General features: G+C 40.5%; 1 protein-coding gene across 1 annotated transcript in view; it reads right to left on the minus strand.

Annotated features, from left to right (window-relative positions):
* Positions 1-5827, minus strand: part of LOC133998318 (hexokinase-1-like) — a 45350-nt gene extending 39523 nt beyond the window's left edge. Inside the window, 2 exon segments of the mRNA XM_062437863.1 lie at positions 2192-2354; positions 5683-5827. Of these exon segments, the coding sequence (XP_062293847.1) occupies positions 2192-2354; positions 5683-5745 (226 nt within the window). The 5' untranslated portion in view covers positions 5746-5827.
* Positions 5828-17718: the final 11891 nt, after the last annotated feature.

Raw genomic sequence — 17718 nt, forward strand, 5'->3', positions numbered from 1 at the left:
AACTTCATCACTCACTCACTCACTCATCCATTCAGTCAGTCACTCACAAAATGTTTTATTCTGTCAGATTAATGTTAATAACCGGCTAATACTCAGCGTTATAATCATGATATTTCATATATTTTAGTTTTTAAAGGTTTTTTTTTATTATAAACTCATTCAGCCATTAAATTAACCTCAGAATCAATGAAACAGAGATTATGACATTATCCCCCCCCCTCTGCCAGCAGCGGCTCCGTGTGTGAGTGTGTGATGTTACCAGATGAAGCTCTGTGCTCGTCGGGCTGTTTGAACCGTTTGGCCCGAGAGCTAAAACAATACTGATGTATCTACGGGTCCAAATCCAGAGCACAATCACACAAAGAGGCTTATGTCACAGAACAGGGCCCTGAACATTTTAACACATCAGCACATTTCTTTAGACCGATAGAAACAAGAGTCGATGAGGCTTTAACAGGCTCTTATATCACAGGTAGACTGGACAGGAACCCGACGTGTGATGACTTTGATTTAATCTGATTTAATAAAACTTTATCCTCCTCATGAAGTCGCTTCTTCTGCTAATCACATGACATTCCTCATCTGTCGTCGTATAATTAGATTTTAGCAGTTTGCTGCGTCATGAAGTGGCGATTAAATTAAATAAGATGTTTTTAATGTTTCCAATTCTCACTATTATTGGGTTTATTTTTATTTTTATGCTTCCAATTCTTACTGTTAAATTTTTTTTTTTTTTAATTTAAAGCACATTGAGTTGCCCCCTAGGTATGAAATGAGATATATATAAATAAAGCTGCCTTGTTTAAAAGCCTTGTGGGAACTTTTAATTATATAAAACATTTTTTTTTATATGGTGGAAATTTAGAAAACAGCTTTATTGACTTTGTTAATGTGAGTTATGAAGCACATTTTTAACACTTTTCTTGTTATTTTATTTAACCTGCACAGTTTGCACCATTTCTTACACATCACACATATATTATTATTATATTTATGGTGGAAATTGAATGTTAATGTGATTAATATAGCTTATTTTTGACATTTATTTATTGTTACATGTATATCTTCATCACATATATATATATATTATTTTGTTTCTTTGTACTTTCCAGCTGTTATTTGCTGAATCAATGAGCTAATTCTGCCATGTGACCCTCATGTTTCCTTAAGTGACATTAAAACCAGGAGCAGATAATTCAATATTTAACTAATATTTAACTTCCAGCTGAAGATGTCCAAACAATAAACTATATAAACCATAGTGTAAAGGAAGTTTTCTCTCTCTCACCAAGTTGTAAAAATGCTTCTTTAACTCTTCACACACTATTCAGGGTCAAATTGTACCCTTGTTTTTAATTTAAAAGCTGTAAAAACACCTATACACATTTCTTTTAGCCGTACTTTTCTTAATGTGACCCACAGTTTACAAAAATGGAAATAAAATGCATCTTTTTTTTAAAATATTTGTGCAGCTGAGACACATTTTTATATGTAAATGTACAATTTTGACCCGTGTTTATTAAACAAATTCAAAAAAATCACCATTCAAACTATAAAATGTTCTTCTGGACTATAAAAATAGTGATTGTAAATGTTAATGATTTTAAAGCAAATCATTATTTTATGCTGCAACCTTATATTTAATGCTCTATTCTAGTATTTTATCTCTCTCTCTTTTTCTATGTATTTTTTCCATGTGTTTACTATTATTGGGTTTTATTTTTATTTCTCAAATTGCATGTTTTTATGTTTTTTTATTTCCAATTCTTACTGTTTAAATGTTTGTTTTATGTATAAAGCACATTGAGATGGTATTGTGTATGAAATGCTCTATATAAATAAAGCTGCCTTGCCTTTTTGTTCCATAAGATTAATCAAACATTTATGAATGTGAATTGGTGTAAAGACTAATTATGAGTCAGAATATGAACAGTATGTAAAGGGTTAAGCTGCACAAAAGTTAAAGATGCTCTCTCTGATTTGGTTAAAGTGTCCCTTGGTCCCTTATTCTCCGCTCAGCTCATTGTCTAAATCTCTTCTGTAAACACTAGAAGTTAAAATGAATCAGTGAACCCAGCGAGTGGAAACAGGTTTGGTGCTTTATGGAGCTATCAGACATCTTACACACACATATGTAAATGTAGCATATTGATCTGTGTTTGCATCGCTGCTCTCTTCACGCTCACTCTACCTGATCCGTCAGGGATGGACCGGACGAAGGTGGGCAGCATCTTCACGGTGGCGGTGACGCTGGTGTCATGGCCGAGCCCGAGCTCCATGTCCTTACGGAACCGGTTCATGATGTCCTTAAGCGTCTCGTCGGAGAACCGCATGGAGTACAGGTACTTATCGATCTGAGGAGGGAGGACAGGGCACAGATGGGGTTTAGGGTTAGAGTTAAAATCATGTCGGGTTGTTTTAAGGGCAGAAAATGTAATAAAAAGGTGCTTTTCATGACCTGATAACAGATTTGAGGGTTCAATCGAGCAATATTTAGCATTTCATGGTGTGGAATTTAATGGAAAAAAGGAAAAGCAACAAGCTGTTTAACCACAGATTATAAACCAGTGTGCATGGTGTATGATTATAGAGCAAACTCAGCTGTATCACTGAGGTTTCACGTTGTTTTACTGGTTAATTTACTGATTAAACTGAACTAACTTAACCAACTACAAGCTAACTTCACCCTAAACAAGCACTCCACTGATTCATCTTTGCACTTATGTAACAATGTCTGACTCAAACTGGATAAAAATCAATGCAGCAGAGCCAGAAATATCATCTCAGTTCTTCCATGCATCCTCCTTGTCAAAAACCTGCTGCCTACATTACCCACAATGCAACTTGACTCCATTCACTCAACAGCACAGACATGAGTGTGTTGAGCTTTTAGCAGCGATTGTAGCCTGCAGCTGACCTCAAGCTGTCCTTCATACCTTCAGGTTTCATTCATCTTTATTCCCCGAAAAACCGACCAATCAGATTTCACACAGACTCATTATATTAACATTAACCTTTTACACATGTGCAGTAGTGTTGCTCAACAGCTGGAAACTGACTTTAATGTGTAAAATGTGTAAAAAGTGTAAAACCAGTGGAGTCATTTCTTTAACATAACTTCCTATCTTGTTCTCCTTTGATATGTTTTCATGGTATAAAAACAATAATATTATATATACAGAATATAATCAACTTTATATTGATTTTATAATAATAAAAATATAATAATGAGCTTTATTTATGGAGCACTTTTAAAAAAAATCCAAGTAAAGTGCTTCACAAGGCAGCAAAATACACAAATAATTGCCTTAAAAAAGAGACAATTTGATGAGTAAAAAACATTTCAACCATATTTAAAAAGGAGATAAAAACAAATCACATAAAATCAGGAAAGACTCCGATAAGAAGGGACTTAAAAGCAGTTATCTTGTTCTCCTTTGGTTGTTTCTCATGGTGTAAACACAAAAATATTTGATATACAGAATATAATCAACTTTATATTGATTTTATAATAATATAAATATAATAATAAACATTATTAATGGAACACTTTTAACAGTTCAAGTTACAAAGTGCTTCACAAGGCAGCAAAATACACAAATCATAAAATAATTGTGTTGTAAAAAAGACAATTTGATGCGTAAAACCACATTTCAAAGCAAGAAAAGACAAACCATATTTAAGGAAGTGATGTGACTATAAGAGTTTCTAACATTGAATGACTGTTATTCATTTGATGTAATTCACAACCTTTTATTCTGTTATTTTAACATGTTCAAATAAGTAAACTAAACTAAGATTAAAAGCAATTAAAAGGTCAATTAAAACTCAAATAAAACCACTAAAGACTCTCCGATAAAAGTATATTTTAAGATATTAAAAGCAGATATCTTGGTGGAGATCAGGAGGCTTAAATCTGCCTCTATCTCATTAATTATAGTCGTATACTATCAGGAAGCCCTCTGATTGAATAACTGATGCTAAACTATTTGCAGAGAGGATGTGTGGTAGTGGGAAAAAGTCAATAGATTGATCCACTTAGCACACAAACAAATAAAAACAATAACCCCCCCCCCCCTTCCCCAAAAACTCTCATAGGTCAACACGAGGTGGAAATCATTTAAATACATCAATTAATTCAGCTATATAATGTGTGTGTAAAGTGACTACATGTGACATTACAGTGAATGCTTCAGCTTAATGGAGTGATGTTACAGCAGGATTCACACTCTACATTCACTGTTATTCTTACGTAATCACAGCGGCGGCCAGGAAATCTAATCTATGCCATGAGACACAATCCACACGTCCGTTGGTCATCATCATCATCATCATCATCATCATGCTGCCCTCTGTGGATTCTCTATATTTAGCCGCTCTGTGATATTACAGAGTGTTGAATACAGTATGGCAAAGAAATAATAGGAGTCACACACACACCTGCTGGAGGCTGTATTGCATGTTTAAAAGGAGTTTAATCATTTGTTTATACAATTATCATCTTTAATTGTATCTATGTAAACGCCTATAGTGTATTCATTAGTTAACCCCCCCCCCCAAGACATCCCTATTGTTTTATTTATAGCTGCATCATTATGTTAAATGGAAAAGCTTCACCCCCCCCCCCTTTCCTAAATTTAGCCCCTCATATTTGGTTTCTTTGGAACATTTTTTAATTAGGTTGTATGTGTGAACTCTACATGGCTGTTTAACATGAGTTTATAAAGATGGATCCACTGATGGTGAAGAGATTGATGCTTTTTTTTATGACTATTTTCCCACATTACTACCAGCAACCAGCCTCCACTGAGATTTACATGGTTGGTTAACTTTATAGCTTTTTAAGAATCAGTTTCACCCCCACTAGCTTCTACTGTATGTTCCAGTAGCCTACTTTACCACAGGCACGTGCATCTACTGCACTGTGACATCACGCGTGACATCATGAATCTCCCACTCCCCATCAGCCACACAAAGCCCCCTCCGACTCCTCCACTGACGCCCCCCTCTGGGAACAACTTGCCGGTCTGTCATCTCATCCAGAGGCAGGTTAATTTACACTGAACCCCGAAGTGTAAAACTCAACTCAGATTTCACTGCACGTGCACATCTAACGAGTTTAATCTTTTTAGTCTTTGCCGGGAGGTAACGAGAGGATGAGGGGTGTAGATGGAGAGAGGGGTGAGGCAAGAGTGAGGGAGAAGGAGTGAGTGGAAAAAGCAGTAAGGGAGGGAGGAGAGGAGAGGAGAGGAGAGGAGCTCACGACTTTCCCCAACAGCCTCTCTCGCGCAGACACCTGTCTGCTTCAGACGCTCCGGAAACAGTCGATAACGAGGGTCTGCCTGCACCTCATCTCCACCATCATTAGCCGCAGCCCTTCTTCTCAAGGACGTCAGTGTCCATTAGTAACCCCCTGAGCAAACTGCAATATAATTAAAACCTAATTTGTCTTCATCACGGCCTCCTCCTCTTCTTCCTCCTCTACTTCCCAAATGCTGCATCCCTCCTCTCCCTCCAGCCCCTGATACGCCCCACAAGCTTCAACACTGACTTGCATTTACTGTGAACATGGCTGTCCACTAATAGACTGGCTGTCACGTTACACAGCGCGCGCGCTCTCTCTCCAACACACACAAAAAAGCACCTGTGCGGTAGTTTAGTTTCCAGCTGCTCCTCACTCACCTTTTTGAGTTGATCATCCTTCAACTCGGTGAAGTAGTAGGCCAGAAGCTGAGCTGCTATCATCCTGCCTGCACGTCCGCCAGGAGCTGTCAGCGACTACGAGGTGGTCGGATAGTAAAAAGAAGAAGGAGGGAAAAGGGAAGCTGTCCCCCCACGCTGATCCCTCTTTATCCTGCCTGTCGAGGAAGAAGCAGGCCCTGAGCTGAGCAGCAGTGGCAAGGCAAGGTTATAAAAAATGGGAGAATAAAAGTCTGGTGAAACAAGAGTGCAGCAGTGGCCGTGCCTGCTAGTCTGCGACAGGCACACACTCACAGCCTCACACACACACACACACACACACTTAAACACACACACACACAGAGGCTGGGTTTTGGACTCTGTCTCCTCCCTCTGTGCTGCTAGCTCCCTGTTAGCTCTGGGGAGATGCAGCAGCTCCGCACTGGAGTGGTGCTTTTGCTATGCCCTGCCCCCACCGCGCGCTCCCATTGGCTGGGCTTAGGGATGTGAAAGAGAGGAAGAAGGGGAGGGGGGTAGATGAGAGAGAGAGAGAGAGAGAGAGAGAGAGGGAGGGGGGTGGGCTTCTCCTACAGTAGCAGGGGCGTTAGGAAGAGAGAGGAGGAGGAGGGAGGGAGGATGTGAGTTAAAGGAGGAAGCTGCATCTGCATGATAACCTGCCGCGCGCTCCTCCCAGCAGCAGCAGCACAGCGAGGGTAGACATCCCCCCCCCTCCCCTCCCCTCCCCCCGACCCGGCACGTCTCACACGTTGCCACGGCAGCCGGGAGCGGCGGCGGACGTGCAGCGAGGCAGAGCAGCCGCGCGATGATGTCATCACACCTCTTCTTCCTCCTGCATCACGCTTTAGCATCAGCGACAGGCGGCTGAAGGGCAAAGCGATATGAGCTGGGAACATCCAACCAGATCCTCATAACTCTACACATGATAGTACACAACTGGAGAGACGGGCTCGTGACTGACAGACACACACACACACACTCACACACTAATGTCAAGATGCCATCCAAAGCTATATGGCAGCCTGCATACCAGCACGTCATCACTTTTTGATTTCTTTTACATTTTTATGACAGGAAAACCTCTAAAAGATGATATAAGTTAAATACATTCATTTCTAAAAAGCTACCAGTTTGTTTTTATTAATGATTATAGGGGAATGGAAAATAAAGAGAGAAGGGAGAGCTGTATATTGCTGATGAAAGGTCCTGAGTTTAATTGCTGAGTAAGACATCCATTTAAATAATTAGAGGAAATGAGAAATATCGTGGTACTGTATAGAGACGCCACACTGTTTCTCCTCCAACAATGATAACCAGCAATGTTTTAATTAACTTATTTTAATTAATAAAAACTTAAAAAAGAAATAGAAAACAGATACAGTCTAATGCACAAAACCCTTCAGAGCTTTACTAACACAAAAATTAACTAAAACACAACTTTGTCATATTTCTTTTTTAGTCAAAACGCTCCAAATAACTGAACAAAACTAACTTTAAATACAATGTTGTTACAGTAGGGTTTTTTTTAAATGTGATATATTACTCCAAAGGCACAACGTTAAAGTTTCTCGTATACTAATTATCAAAGCAGGGGGAGTAAATGATAAGAGTAACACATAACATGTCATTTATATTAGTGGGTTTTTTCCCTACAATATTTTTATTTTCATTTTCTTAAGTTGCAACTTCCTCATGAAGAAGATGTGCTGTAATAAAATAAAAATACTTAAACACACACAAACACTCAACCTGCACTGTGATGGCCACACAAGGTAAAATCTACCCTTAGCAAAAAGTAGTATACTTGAAGTTCATTTTATTAAGTATGCTTGAGTGTAAGTATAAGTATAGCAAGTATACTACGGACCATGTACTCGTAGTGTAATAGAAAGTATACTAATTTAATACCTCTTCGGACTAAATTGGAACATTTTTAAGTTTATAAAAGTATATTTAAGTATACTTCACGGTCATTTTAGTCAGCTGAAGCCCCGCCCCCTACCAAGTGTCACCTGTCAATCAAAGTCACCACCTCTACCAGAAACATGGACGCTAGGTCTGAGAGCTTTCTGCTGCTAACTCAGCTGCTAGCTCGGCGGCTAACTAAGCTAACTGGCTAACTGTAGACTATAGTAGTAGTAGTGTGCACTGAATGTATACCTACACCAGCAGGGCCCACTAAATCCAGACAGAAATCTTGAAACACAGTTTGTGAAGCCTAGCTCCAGAATTCAAATGTAAATGCTTTTTACACCTTTTTTAGAAATACATTAACGACCTATTTAATGTGTTTAGAAGAAAATGTCTGAATTCACTTTACACAGTCTTTAAAGTATAAGTGTAAGTCTTAGTATTAATGTACTTAGTCTTAGACTTTTCTTTATACGTTTCAGTATAAGCCAAGTATACTTCACTATGCTATTCTTAAGCATATAAAATATAGTATATAAAAAGTAAACTTCAAGTATAAAGTTAGTATACTCGTAGTACACTTGAATAAACTACTTGTTGCTAAGGGTAACCCACTCACTCTCCACTTTAGTCTGATTTTCAGCCACACCAAACATTTAACATTACACAACTTCATACCACACAGTTAGCTTGATTTAGAAGTTGTTTAATTACTTTGACCCTTGCATTGTCAGAATGCAAACATCTAAGCAATGTAGGGTTCTGTATAATTTTCTGTTGTATTAATCATTTCTTTCTGAGTTTTGAGTTACCGTGGTTGTGAGAAGCCTCTTCCTTGTTGACCGAAAGGCGGGGCTAAGGGTGGGAGGCTCTTAAATCTTTGGCCAAGCTCATCAGGCTGGACCACTTCCTGCTGTGCCATGGGGGGGATTTGGGTTTAGTTAGCTTGCTTTGTATTTAGTTGTAGTTGGCGTCCATTTTTGTTTCCCCTTGTGTATTATTTGGTTTGGCTAAGCCACTATATATGTGCTCCTTTAGGTCTCTTCTGTTCAGTTAATACCTCAGGACTTTGTTGTTATATTGAGTATAGTTGACCTCTTTTATAGTTTGCCTTGGTTTTTGTATAAGATTTAGTTTTTAGGTATATAAAACCTTATTCTTTCGAATTTATATTCCCGTCTCCTCATTGCCTTAAGGCCCGTTTATGCTCAACATTAAATACAGATCTAGGTCCAAGCGGAGCAGTACCACCGGAAACCATGGGGGGGCAGTGTTGCTGTCACTACCCGATACGTAGCTCTAGTGAGACACGAAGAAGAAATAACAATGGCAGAACTTTTTGAGGAAAGGTTGTGAGAGTTGGTTAGAAACTTTAAACATATCGTTTATGTACATTATCAATATCTCCTCCACAGTCGCCATGTTTGTTTTTGAGTTTGTTGTTGTCATAAACTTGTGACTCTGTGCTGCCCCCTGGTGGATGTATTGGTTAACATCCATGCCAACCAGGCGGGGAGTTCTGGTCCTCTGAAATGATGCCAACGCGGAAGTAATTTAAAACTGCATTCTATCAAAAGGCCACCAGGGGGCAACCGTTTTGGTGTCAAAAGGACTTCCGTCTCTATACAAGTCAATGGAGAATTCACCAACTTCTCACTTGATTTTTTTAACCTCAGTAAACGTTTTCAAAATGTGTTTATGGTCTCAATCGCTAGTTTAAAGCCTTCTTCAATGCAGTATGATGTTCATTTGGGACATTTTGGCCTCCCTGATTTTATATGTGACGATAAAGCAGAGTATGCATTAGGGCGTGGCTACGTCGTGATTGACAGGTTGATTGGTTCACAGGTTCAGGAGGGCGCCTCATGCTCCTCCTGATGCCCATATAAGTAGAATCCGTGTTTTTATTTTTCCCAGCATGCACCTGAAATTTTCAAGATGGCGCTGCTCAGATCCGATACTATTGGCCTCCGAGCAGCAGTCCACAAACCAATGGGTGACGTCACAGATGTTACGTCCATTTTATATACAGTCTATGATGCCAACGTAAAGGACGCATGGAAGCATGTGAGCAGTGACGGTAACATCGCTTGAAAAGGACGTAAACATTTTCGTACGTACGTTGAGCATAAATGGGCCTTTACTGCTTGATCCCTGACATGCACCAATATCGGACATCATACAAAAACAACAAAATATCTTCTTGCTTTGCTCACTATTCTCTTTTCTTCCATCTTTTAATGAGATTCATGTATGTTCCTCAGAGCTGAATGAAGTATTTCCACGTTAACAATATAAGTGAGTTTTTCCAGACTAATGCAGTCTCTAAAAGCTTCTTTACTTTATCCACATTCTCGATGTTGGTGCATCCATATTTTTCCGAACATAGTGCGATAGCCCCCCTGATTTGAAGAAGTCCAAAGTACAGAAGTTTAGGATGTTTCAATGTTTGCACAAAGTCCTTTTGATGTATTCTGAGCACATAAAGTTTGGTATTTAACGTCTCAGAGACAGATTTTATAACATCCTTCCACAAGTTTTGAAACTGTGGACATTCCCATAGCGAGTGGAATAGAGTAACCTTTATTTATATCTAGTACAAACATCCGGGATCATAGTATTAGTGTTAGTTTATAGTATCAGGTGGAATTCCAGGTGTGAATCGGTGACTGATTAAAAGCCTCCAGGACAGAGGAAGAGGAGACAGTTTTAGTTTCTTAGTTTTGATTAATCATTTACTGTTGGTGGTGAAGAGTTCAACCCTTACCTTAACCCTAACCCATCTTATCTCCCTTGATTATTTAAATACTTTCTTGCTACTTTTGTCTTTATAATGTTTTTGTTGGACTTACAGAGTTTAGCACACGGTACCAATACTACTTTCCTGTCAGAAACAACCAATAAAACAATCAAAATCAACATATTATTGGCTAAAACTCAGATTTACTTAAGTTCTGTTATAGAATAAAGCAAAGTGTAGAGCTGCAACTATTAGTCGATTAATCAATTAGTTGCCAACTATTAAATTAATCAACTATTCAGTATCAATTACCAATCAAATAATCGATAAATCAAGTCATTTATTAAAAAAATAAATGTAAAAATTCTCTGATTCCAGCTTCTTAAATGTGAATAATTACTGGTTTCTTTGCTCTTATGTGACAGAAAACTGAATATATTTGGGATGCTGAGGTTTAAAGATGTCACCTTGGGCTCAAACAATCAATGGTCAACATTTTTCACCACGTTTTAAAGACCAAATCGAGAAATAACTGACACTTACAGCCTTAGTGAAGGTGATATTGATTAAGGAATAGTTAATAATTTTCTGTCCACTTTACACCACAAAACAGAAAGAGAGCTTTGGAAACAAGGAGTCAAACCTACATTGAATCACATGCTGTAAAGCCTCATCAATAAAAATCATCAATTTATAATCCTATAGTTGAACCTTTACAAGAACATTTATATAAGTAAATTGTGTCACTGCTTTGCTGTTGAATTATGTAAAAATATGACAATACATCAAAGTCAGGAAGGCAATAAAAATGCCTGAATCATCTTTAACATGCTGTAGTATTATTATTATTATTATTATTATTATTATTATTATTATTATTATTATTATGGAAATACTAGTTAAATTTCCTTCACTGTGACACACAATGAAAAAAAGCTTGTTATCAGTCATCAACACGTGGTTTGAAGCCTTTCTGAATCACTGATGAGGACTGATGCAACAAACCTCAGCATTGCTATACTTAATCTAAGTCAACACCTCCTCACCCCCCCACCCCCCCACCCGCAACCCCTGCAGCTCTTCAACGTCACCGCGCTCTGCGTTAAAGGACCCGAGTCTGCTGACTCAATGACGTGCAAAGCCTCTGACGTCCTTCTTTTTTTTTTTCCTCTCTGGACTGCTGCGATTTAGGACTTCCCTCTTTAATTCCCCTTCTATCCCGCCCACACACACACACACACACACACACACACACACACACACACACACACACACACACACACACACACACACACACACTCCCCCCTCCTCCTCCTCCTCCTCTTCCTCTGTCCCATCTTCTGCAGGCTGCAACCACGAGTCATTGAGTGCATGAATGAACAGAATGGCTTTTCCTCGACCACCCCCCCCCCACCCCCCCCCCCCCCCCCCCCCCACCCCCCTTCTGCTGCGCCCCCAAAAGAGCAGCTCGAAAAAAGGGAAAGAGAGGTTAGAGGGAGGGATTAGCACTCAGCATTCATTCACTCCCCCCGCTGAGGCAGAATATCCTGCCTGGTGTCATGGCTGCTTCAGGGTGACCTTCTCCATTGACCGGCACTCTGACACTGAGAGTGATGTCACACAAACCCAGTACACCCTGCGCTCAATTATACTGTTTATACAATCAATAAATCTATGTTTGAGCAGGTTTAGTGGATTTATTTAACCCCAAAAGAGGAAGCTGACTCTAGTTTTCAAACCTGTAGATATAAACTCTTATTGTGGTGTATTTTACTTCATTTTTAGGGAAGTATGAACAGCATGTATCGTTCTCCCGGGTCAAATTGACCCTGTCTGTTTTGACTGTTCTTTCCTTCCTTCCTTCCGTCTGTCCTTCCTCCCTCCTTTTCTTCCTTCCTTCCTTCCTTCCTTCCTTCCCTCCTTCCTCCCTCCTTTTCTTCCTTCCTTCTTTCCTTCCTTCCTTCCTTCCTTCCTTCCATTTTCCTTCCTCCCTTCCTTCCATCTTTCCTCCCTTCCTTCCTTCCCTCGTTCCTTCCCTTCCTTCCTTCCTCCCTCCTTTCCTTCCTACTTCCTACCTTCCATCCCTCCATCCTTCCTCCCTTCCTTCTTTTCTTTCCTCCCTTACTTCCTCCCTCCTTTTCTTCCTTCTTCCTTCTTCCTTCCTTTCTTCCTTCCTTCCTTCTTTCTTTCCATCCTTCCATCCTTCCATCTTTCCTTCGTTCCTTCCTTCCATCTTTCCTTCCTTCCTTCCATCTTTCCTTCCTTCCTTCCTTCCTTCCTTCCTTCCTTCCTTCCTTCCTTCCTTCCTTCCTTCCTTCCTTCCTTCCCTCCTTCCTCCCTCCTTTTCTTCCTTCCTTCTTTCCTTCCTTCCTTCCTTCCTTCCATTTTCCTTCCTCCCTTCCTTCCATCTTTCCTCCCTTCCTTCCTTCCCTCGTTCCTTCCCTTCCTTCCTTCCTCCCTCCTTTCCTTCCTACTTCCTACCTTCCATCCCTCCATCCTTCCTCCCTTCCTTCTTTCCTTTCCTCCCTTGATTCCTTCCTCCCTCCTTTTCTTCCTTCCTTCCTTCCTTCCTTCCATCTTTCCTTCCTTCCTTCCATCTTTCCTTCCTTCCTTCCTTCCATCTTTCCTTCCTTCCTTCCTTCCTTCCTTCCTTCCTTCCTTCCTTCCTTCCTTCCATCTTTCCTTCCTTCCTTGACTCGAGGACAACAGGAGGGTTAACACACACAAGACAAATACTAAGAGGATTAACAGTCAGATAAGACAGTTTTCAGTCATAACAATGTTAGATGCCATGAATGGAAACTTCAGATTTGATACCTGTAAAGAAAATAGATGAAAAGGTGTTTAAAGAGCAGGAAATATGCACGAAAATAATAAATTAACCTTTGTGTCGTCCTCCCGGGTCAAATTTACCTTGTTTGTTTTGACTGTTCCTTCCTCCCTCCCTTCTTTCCTTCCTTCCTCCCTTCATCTTTTCCTTTCTCCCTCCCTCCTTCCTTCCTTCCTCCCTTCTTTCCTTTCCTCCCTTCCTCCCTCCCTCCTTTCCTTCCGTCTTCCTTCCTCCCTCCCTCCCTCCTTTCCTTCCGTCTTCCTTCCTCCCTTCCTTGCTCGCTCCTTTCCTTCCGTCTTCCTTCCTCCCTTCTTTCATCCCTCCTTTCCTTCCTTCTCCCTCCCTTCCTTCCTCCCTCATTTCTTTCCTCCCTTCCTCCCTCCCTCCTTTCCTTTCCGTCTTCCTTCCTCCCTTCCTCCCTCCTTTCCTTCTGTCTTCCTTCCTCCCTTCCTTCCTCCCTCCTTTCCTTCCTTCCTCCCTCTTTTCCTTCCTTCTTCCTTCCTCCCTTCCTTCCTTTCTTTCCTTCCTGTCTTTCCTTCTTCCTCCCTTCCTTCCTCCCTCATTTCTTTCCTTCTTCCTTCCTTCCTCCCTCCTTTCCTTCCATCTTCTTTCTTTCTTCCTTCTTCCTTCCTTCCTCCCTCCTTTCCTTCCATCTTCCTTCCTCCTTTCTTTCCTTCTTCCTCCCTTCCTTCCTTCCTCCCTCCTTTCCTTCCGTCTTCTTTCCTTCTTCCTTCTTCCTTCCTTCCTTCCTTCCTCCTTTCCTTCCGTCTTCCTTCCTCCTTTCTTTCCTTCTTCCTCCCTTCCTTCCTTCCTCCCTCCTTTCCTTCCTTCTTCCCTCCTTTCTTTCCTCCTTCCTCCCTTCCTTCCTTGACTCGAGGACAACAGGAGGGTTAATCAGTTGACTCATACCAGAGAAGTTATATTTATTCTTTATTTTGTGTTAATTATTCAGCAAAACGTCTCAAAACACATTTATTTCAGTGGCATTGTTTAGTAAGTCCTGAATGAGGAAGACTATTAGAAACTCAGTTGAAGGGTTTATCCTCTCAGGATGAAGTGGTCCATTGTGTGTAAAATTGAAATTTTGTCCAGTAGGGGGAGCTAGAGGAAGGTTCAGGTTGAATAAAAAGAAAGGTTAATATTTTTTCTCAGGAACATTAATATATTCATGGATCTGTTCAAATTTAATGGATCTTAAAAGGTCCGCTGAGCTCCGAGCTTGAAAGTCATAGCGCTCAGTCACAAGTAGAAAAGTCCTGATCTCACTTTTTTTTCATTCTCCTGATTCTTTAATGGGCGTATTTTCCAACATTAAGTCAGATCTAATATGATTTGTTTCATTATATTTTCGTTATTTCCTTCCCTAATATATAATTCCACGGTGGAAATAAACTGTCATTAAAATTGTTGTAAATAAAGAGCTATTTATGTACATTAAATTGAACTGCGGGGAAATTACACAAGCTAATTTGAAACAAGCAGATTCAAAAGTTTGAAACACTATAAGTAAAGTGGGGATTCTTTCCAAACTAGTGCCATTAATTATTTTTATTTATCATATATTTAATAATGCAAATATGAGTAAACAGCAGAAACCTAAATGAAATCAGTAATTGTTGTGAGCAGCTTTGACTTTAAAGCAGCAGCAGGTCTCTTCAGTACACTTGCACACAGTTTTTAAGTACTCCGCAGGTCAGTTTTTTCTTGAAGAAGTTGCCACTGTTGTTCTTCTTCTGTGGATTTCTGTTTCACTCTCCATGTTGTTGAGATCAGGGCTCTGTGGGGGCCAGACTATTTGCTTCAGGACTCCTTGTTCTTTTTATTAATGAAGATAGTACTTTATGACTCTGGCTGGATGTTTGGAGTCATTGCCGTGCTGCAGAATAAATGTGGGACCAATCACATGTCTTTCATTGCATTTTGGATACGAATCTGAACACCTGAAGCGTCTTTAAACGTTTATACTGTACTGGAACAGCTCTGCTTTAAGAAATTACAGGTTTGCTTTGATACTTTCTAGAATATTGTGATAGTCAACTAAAGTATTTAATATGATACGGGAGTCAGTGAATCAGCTGTAGCATCTCATTCATCTCCAGCAATAACAAAATACGTTACTTTACTTTAGTTTAGCATGTTTTTTCAACCATCAGCAGAAAATTAAACCTGAAAGAAGAAAAAGATGCAAAATGACAAGTGCTAGGTAGGAGGGAGGCCTTTATATGTCATGGTTTAACAACAATGCCAAATAGATTTTGATATTTCTTGTGTACATGTGGGAGATTAGACCTGGTGGTAGTGCTAAAGGAGAGATAAGGGGGGCACTGAAAGCCGTTTTTGGCTTTAACCTGACAGTGTGAACAAAAAAAAGTAGGAGGTCAGCCAGATTAACTCCATAATATACTTCCCACATCCCCGTCGCTATGCAAACATAACCTTGTGTGCATCCAATAATATGTTTTCACAACAGTTTGAAGCCTGAGAAGCATGAATATCCCAGTCCGAAATCACATGGAAATCCGTCCAATCAGCTGTTGAGATATCTCACTTTGGAGTGAATGAGCCAAACAAATATTATCATCCTAACATCTCAATGTGATTAGAACATAGAAAATACCAACACACTGGGTATTAATGTGGAGATATGGGTTGATAGATCCAAGTGGTTTCTATTTTTAGGGAAGTATGAACAGCATGTATTTTCAATTTAACCTTTGTGTCGTTCTCCCGGGTCAAATTGACCCCGTCTGTTTTGAATGTTCCTTCTTTCCTCCCTTCTTTCCTTCCGTCTGTCCTTCCTCCTTCCTTCCTTCCTTCCTTGCCTCCTTCCTTCCTCCCTTCCTCCCTTCCTACCTTCCTCCCTCCCTTCCTTCCTCCCCTCCTTCCTTCCTCCCTTCCTACCTTCCTACCTTCCTCCCTCCTTTCCTTCCTCCCTCCTTTCCTTCCTTCCTTCCTTCCTTCTTTCCCTTCCTTCCTCCCTCCTTTTCTTCCTTCCCTCCTTCCTTCCTCCCTTTCTACCTTCCTCCCTCCCTTCCTTCCTCCTTCCTTTTGTCTGGCCAATCAGCTGTTGAGATATCTTACTTTTGGGAGCAAAGTGTTAGATGGATGAATGAGCCAAACAAATATTATCATCCTAACATCTCAATGTGATTAGAACTTAGAAAATACCAACACATTGGGATTTATCCTCGATAATGAAGTCCGTATGTTTATAATGCAATCAAATAAAAACACACAATAACAACAATGAAAACAAAACACGACCGTCATGCATGTTAAAAAGCAGCTGTGTTGCTCTCACACGGCCTCGGAGTCCGCAGTAGGAAGTGCAAGTGGCTCTGAAGTGATGAGGCCCCTCAAACTTGTGAAATTCCTGCTCGTCGTATTATCATGCTCCAATAATCTCTTTTATTCCCCACTACAAACATGCTGTGTACTGGGGCCGGAGAGAGGAAGGAGACTGGAATCCAGCAGGAAACTTAACAATGTCACACAGACATTCATACGTGCTTTGATTGAGTAAGCGCTCATAAACAAAAAAGGAACTTTCTTATAACTCAGTAACAGTTAAAAAAGTGTAATATAAAGTTTGTGAAATGTTTAGGTTTCTGTTGAGTTGGTATCAGGTGTTGATTCTGCTTGATTAGTTTTGTTTTCAAAGGTTTGTGATGTTAACCTTTGTGTCGTCCTCCCGGGTCAAATTGACCTCCCTCCTTCTTTCCTTCCCTTGTTCCTTTCCTTCCTCCCTTCCTTCCTTCCGTCTGTCCTTCTTCCCTTCCTTCTTTCCTCTGTCCTTCTCTCCTTCCCTCCTTCCTTCCTTCCTTCCTTTCCTTCCTCCCTTCCTTCCTTCCGTCTGTCCTTCCTCCCTCCTTCCTCCCTCCTTCCTCCCTTCCTTCTTTCCTCTGTCCTTCTCTCCTTCCCTCCTTCCTTCCTTTCCTTCCTCCCTTCCTTCCTTCTGTCTGTCCTTCCTCCCTCCTTCCTCCCTTCCTTCTTTCCTCTGTCCTTCTTTTATTCCTTCCTCCCTTCCTTTCTCCCTCCCTCCCTCCTACCTTCTTTCCTTATTTCCTCAGTCCTTCCTTTCCTTCCTTCCTCCCTTCCTTCCTCCCTCCTTTCTTTCCTTCTTCCTTCCTTTCTTCCTTCCTTCCTTCCTTCCTTCCTTCCTTCCTTCCTTCCTTCCTTCCTTCCTTCCTTCCTTCCTCCCTCCCTCCCTCCCTCCCTCCCTCCCTCCCTCCCTCCCTCCTCCCTCCCTTCTTTCCTTCCTTCCTTTCTTCCCTCCTTTCCTTCCTTCCTTTCTTCCCTCCTTTCCTTCCTTCTTCCTCCCTTCCTTATTCCTCCCTTCCTTCCTTATTCCTCCCTTCCTTCCTCCCTCCTTTCCTTCCTTTCTTCCTTCCTTGACTCGAGGACGACAGGAGGGTTAAACAAATACCCGACTAAAACTATTCCAGTTAATGTTAGTTTTTACTTCCTGTTTTCCAACCCTAACCCTACAGCGTGTAAAAGTTATAAGCACTTCCTGTTAGTATGTGTATAATTTATAAGC

This window comes from Scomber scombrus, chromosome 2 (genome assembly GCF_963691925.1).
Source record: "Scomber scombrus chromosome 2, fScoSco1.1, whole genome shotgun sequence".
NCBI lineage: Eukaryota > Metazoa > Chordata > Actinopteri > Scombriformes > Scombridae > Scomber > Scomber scombrus.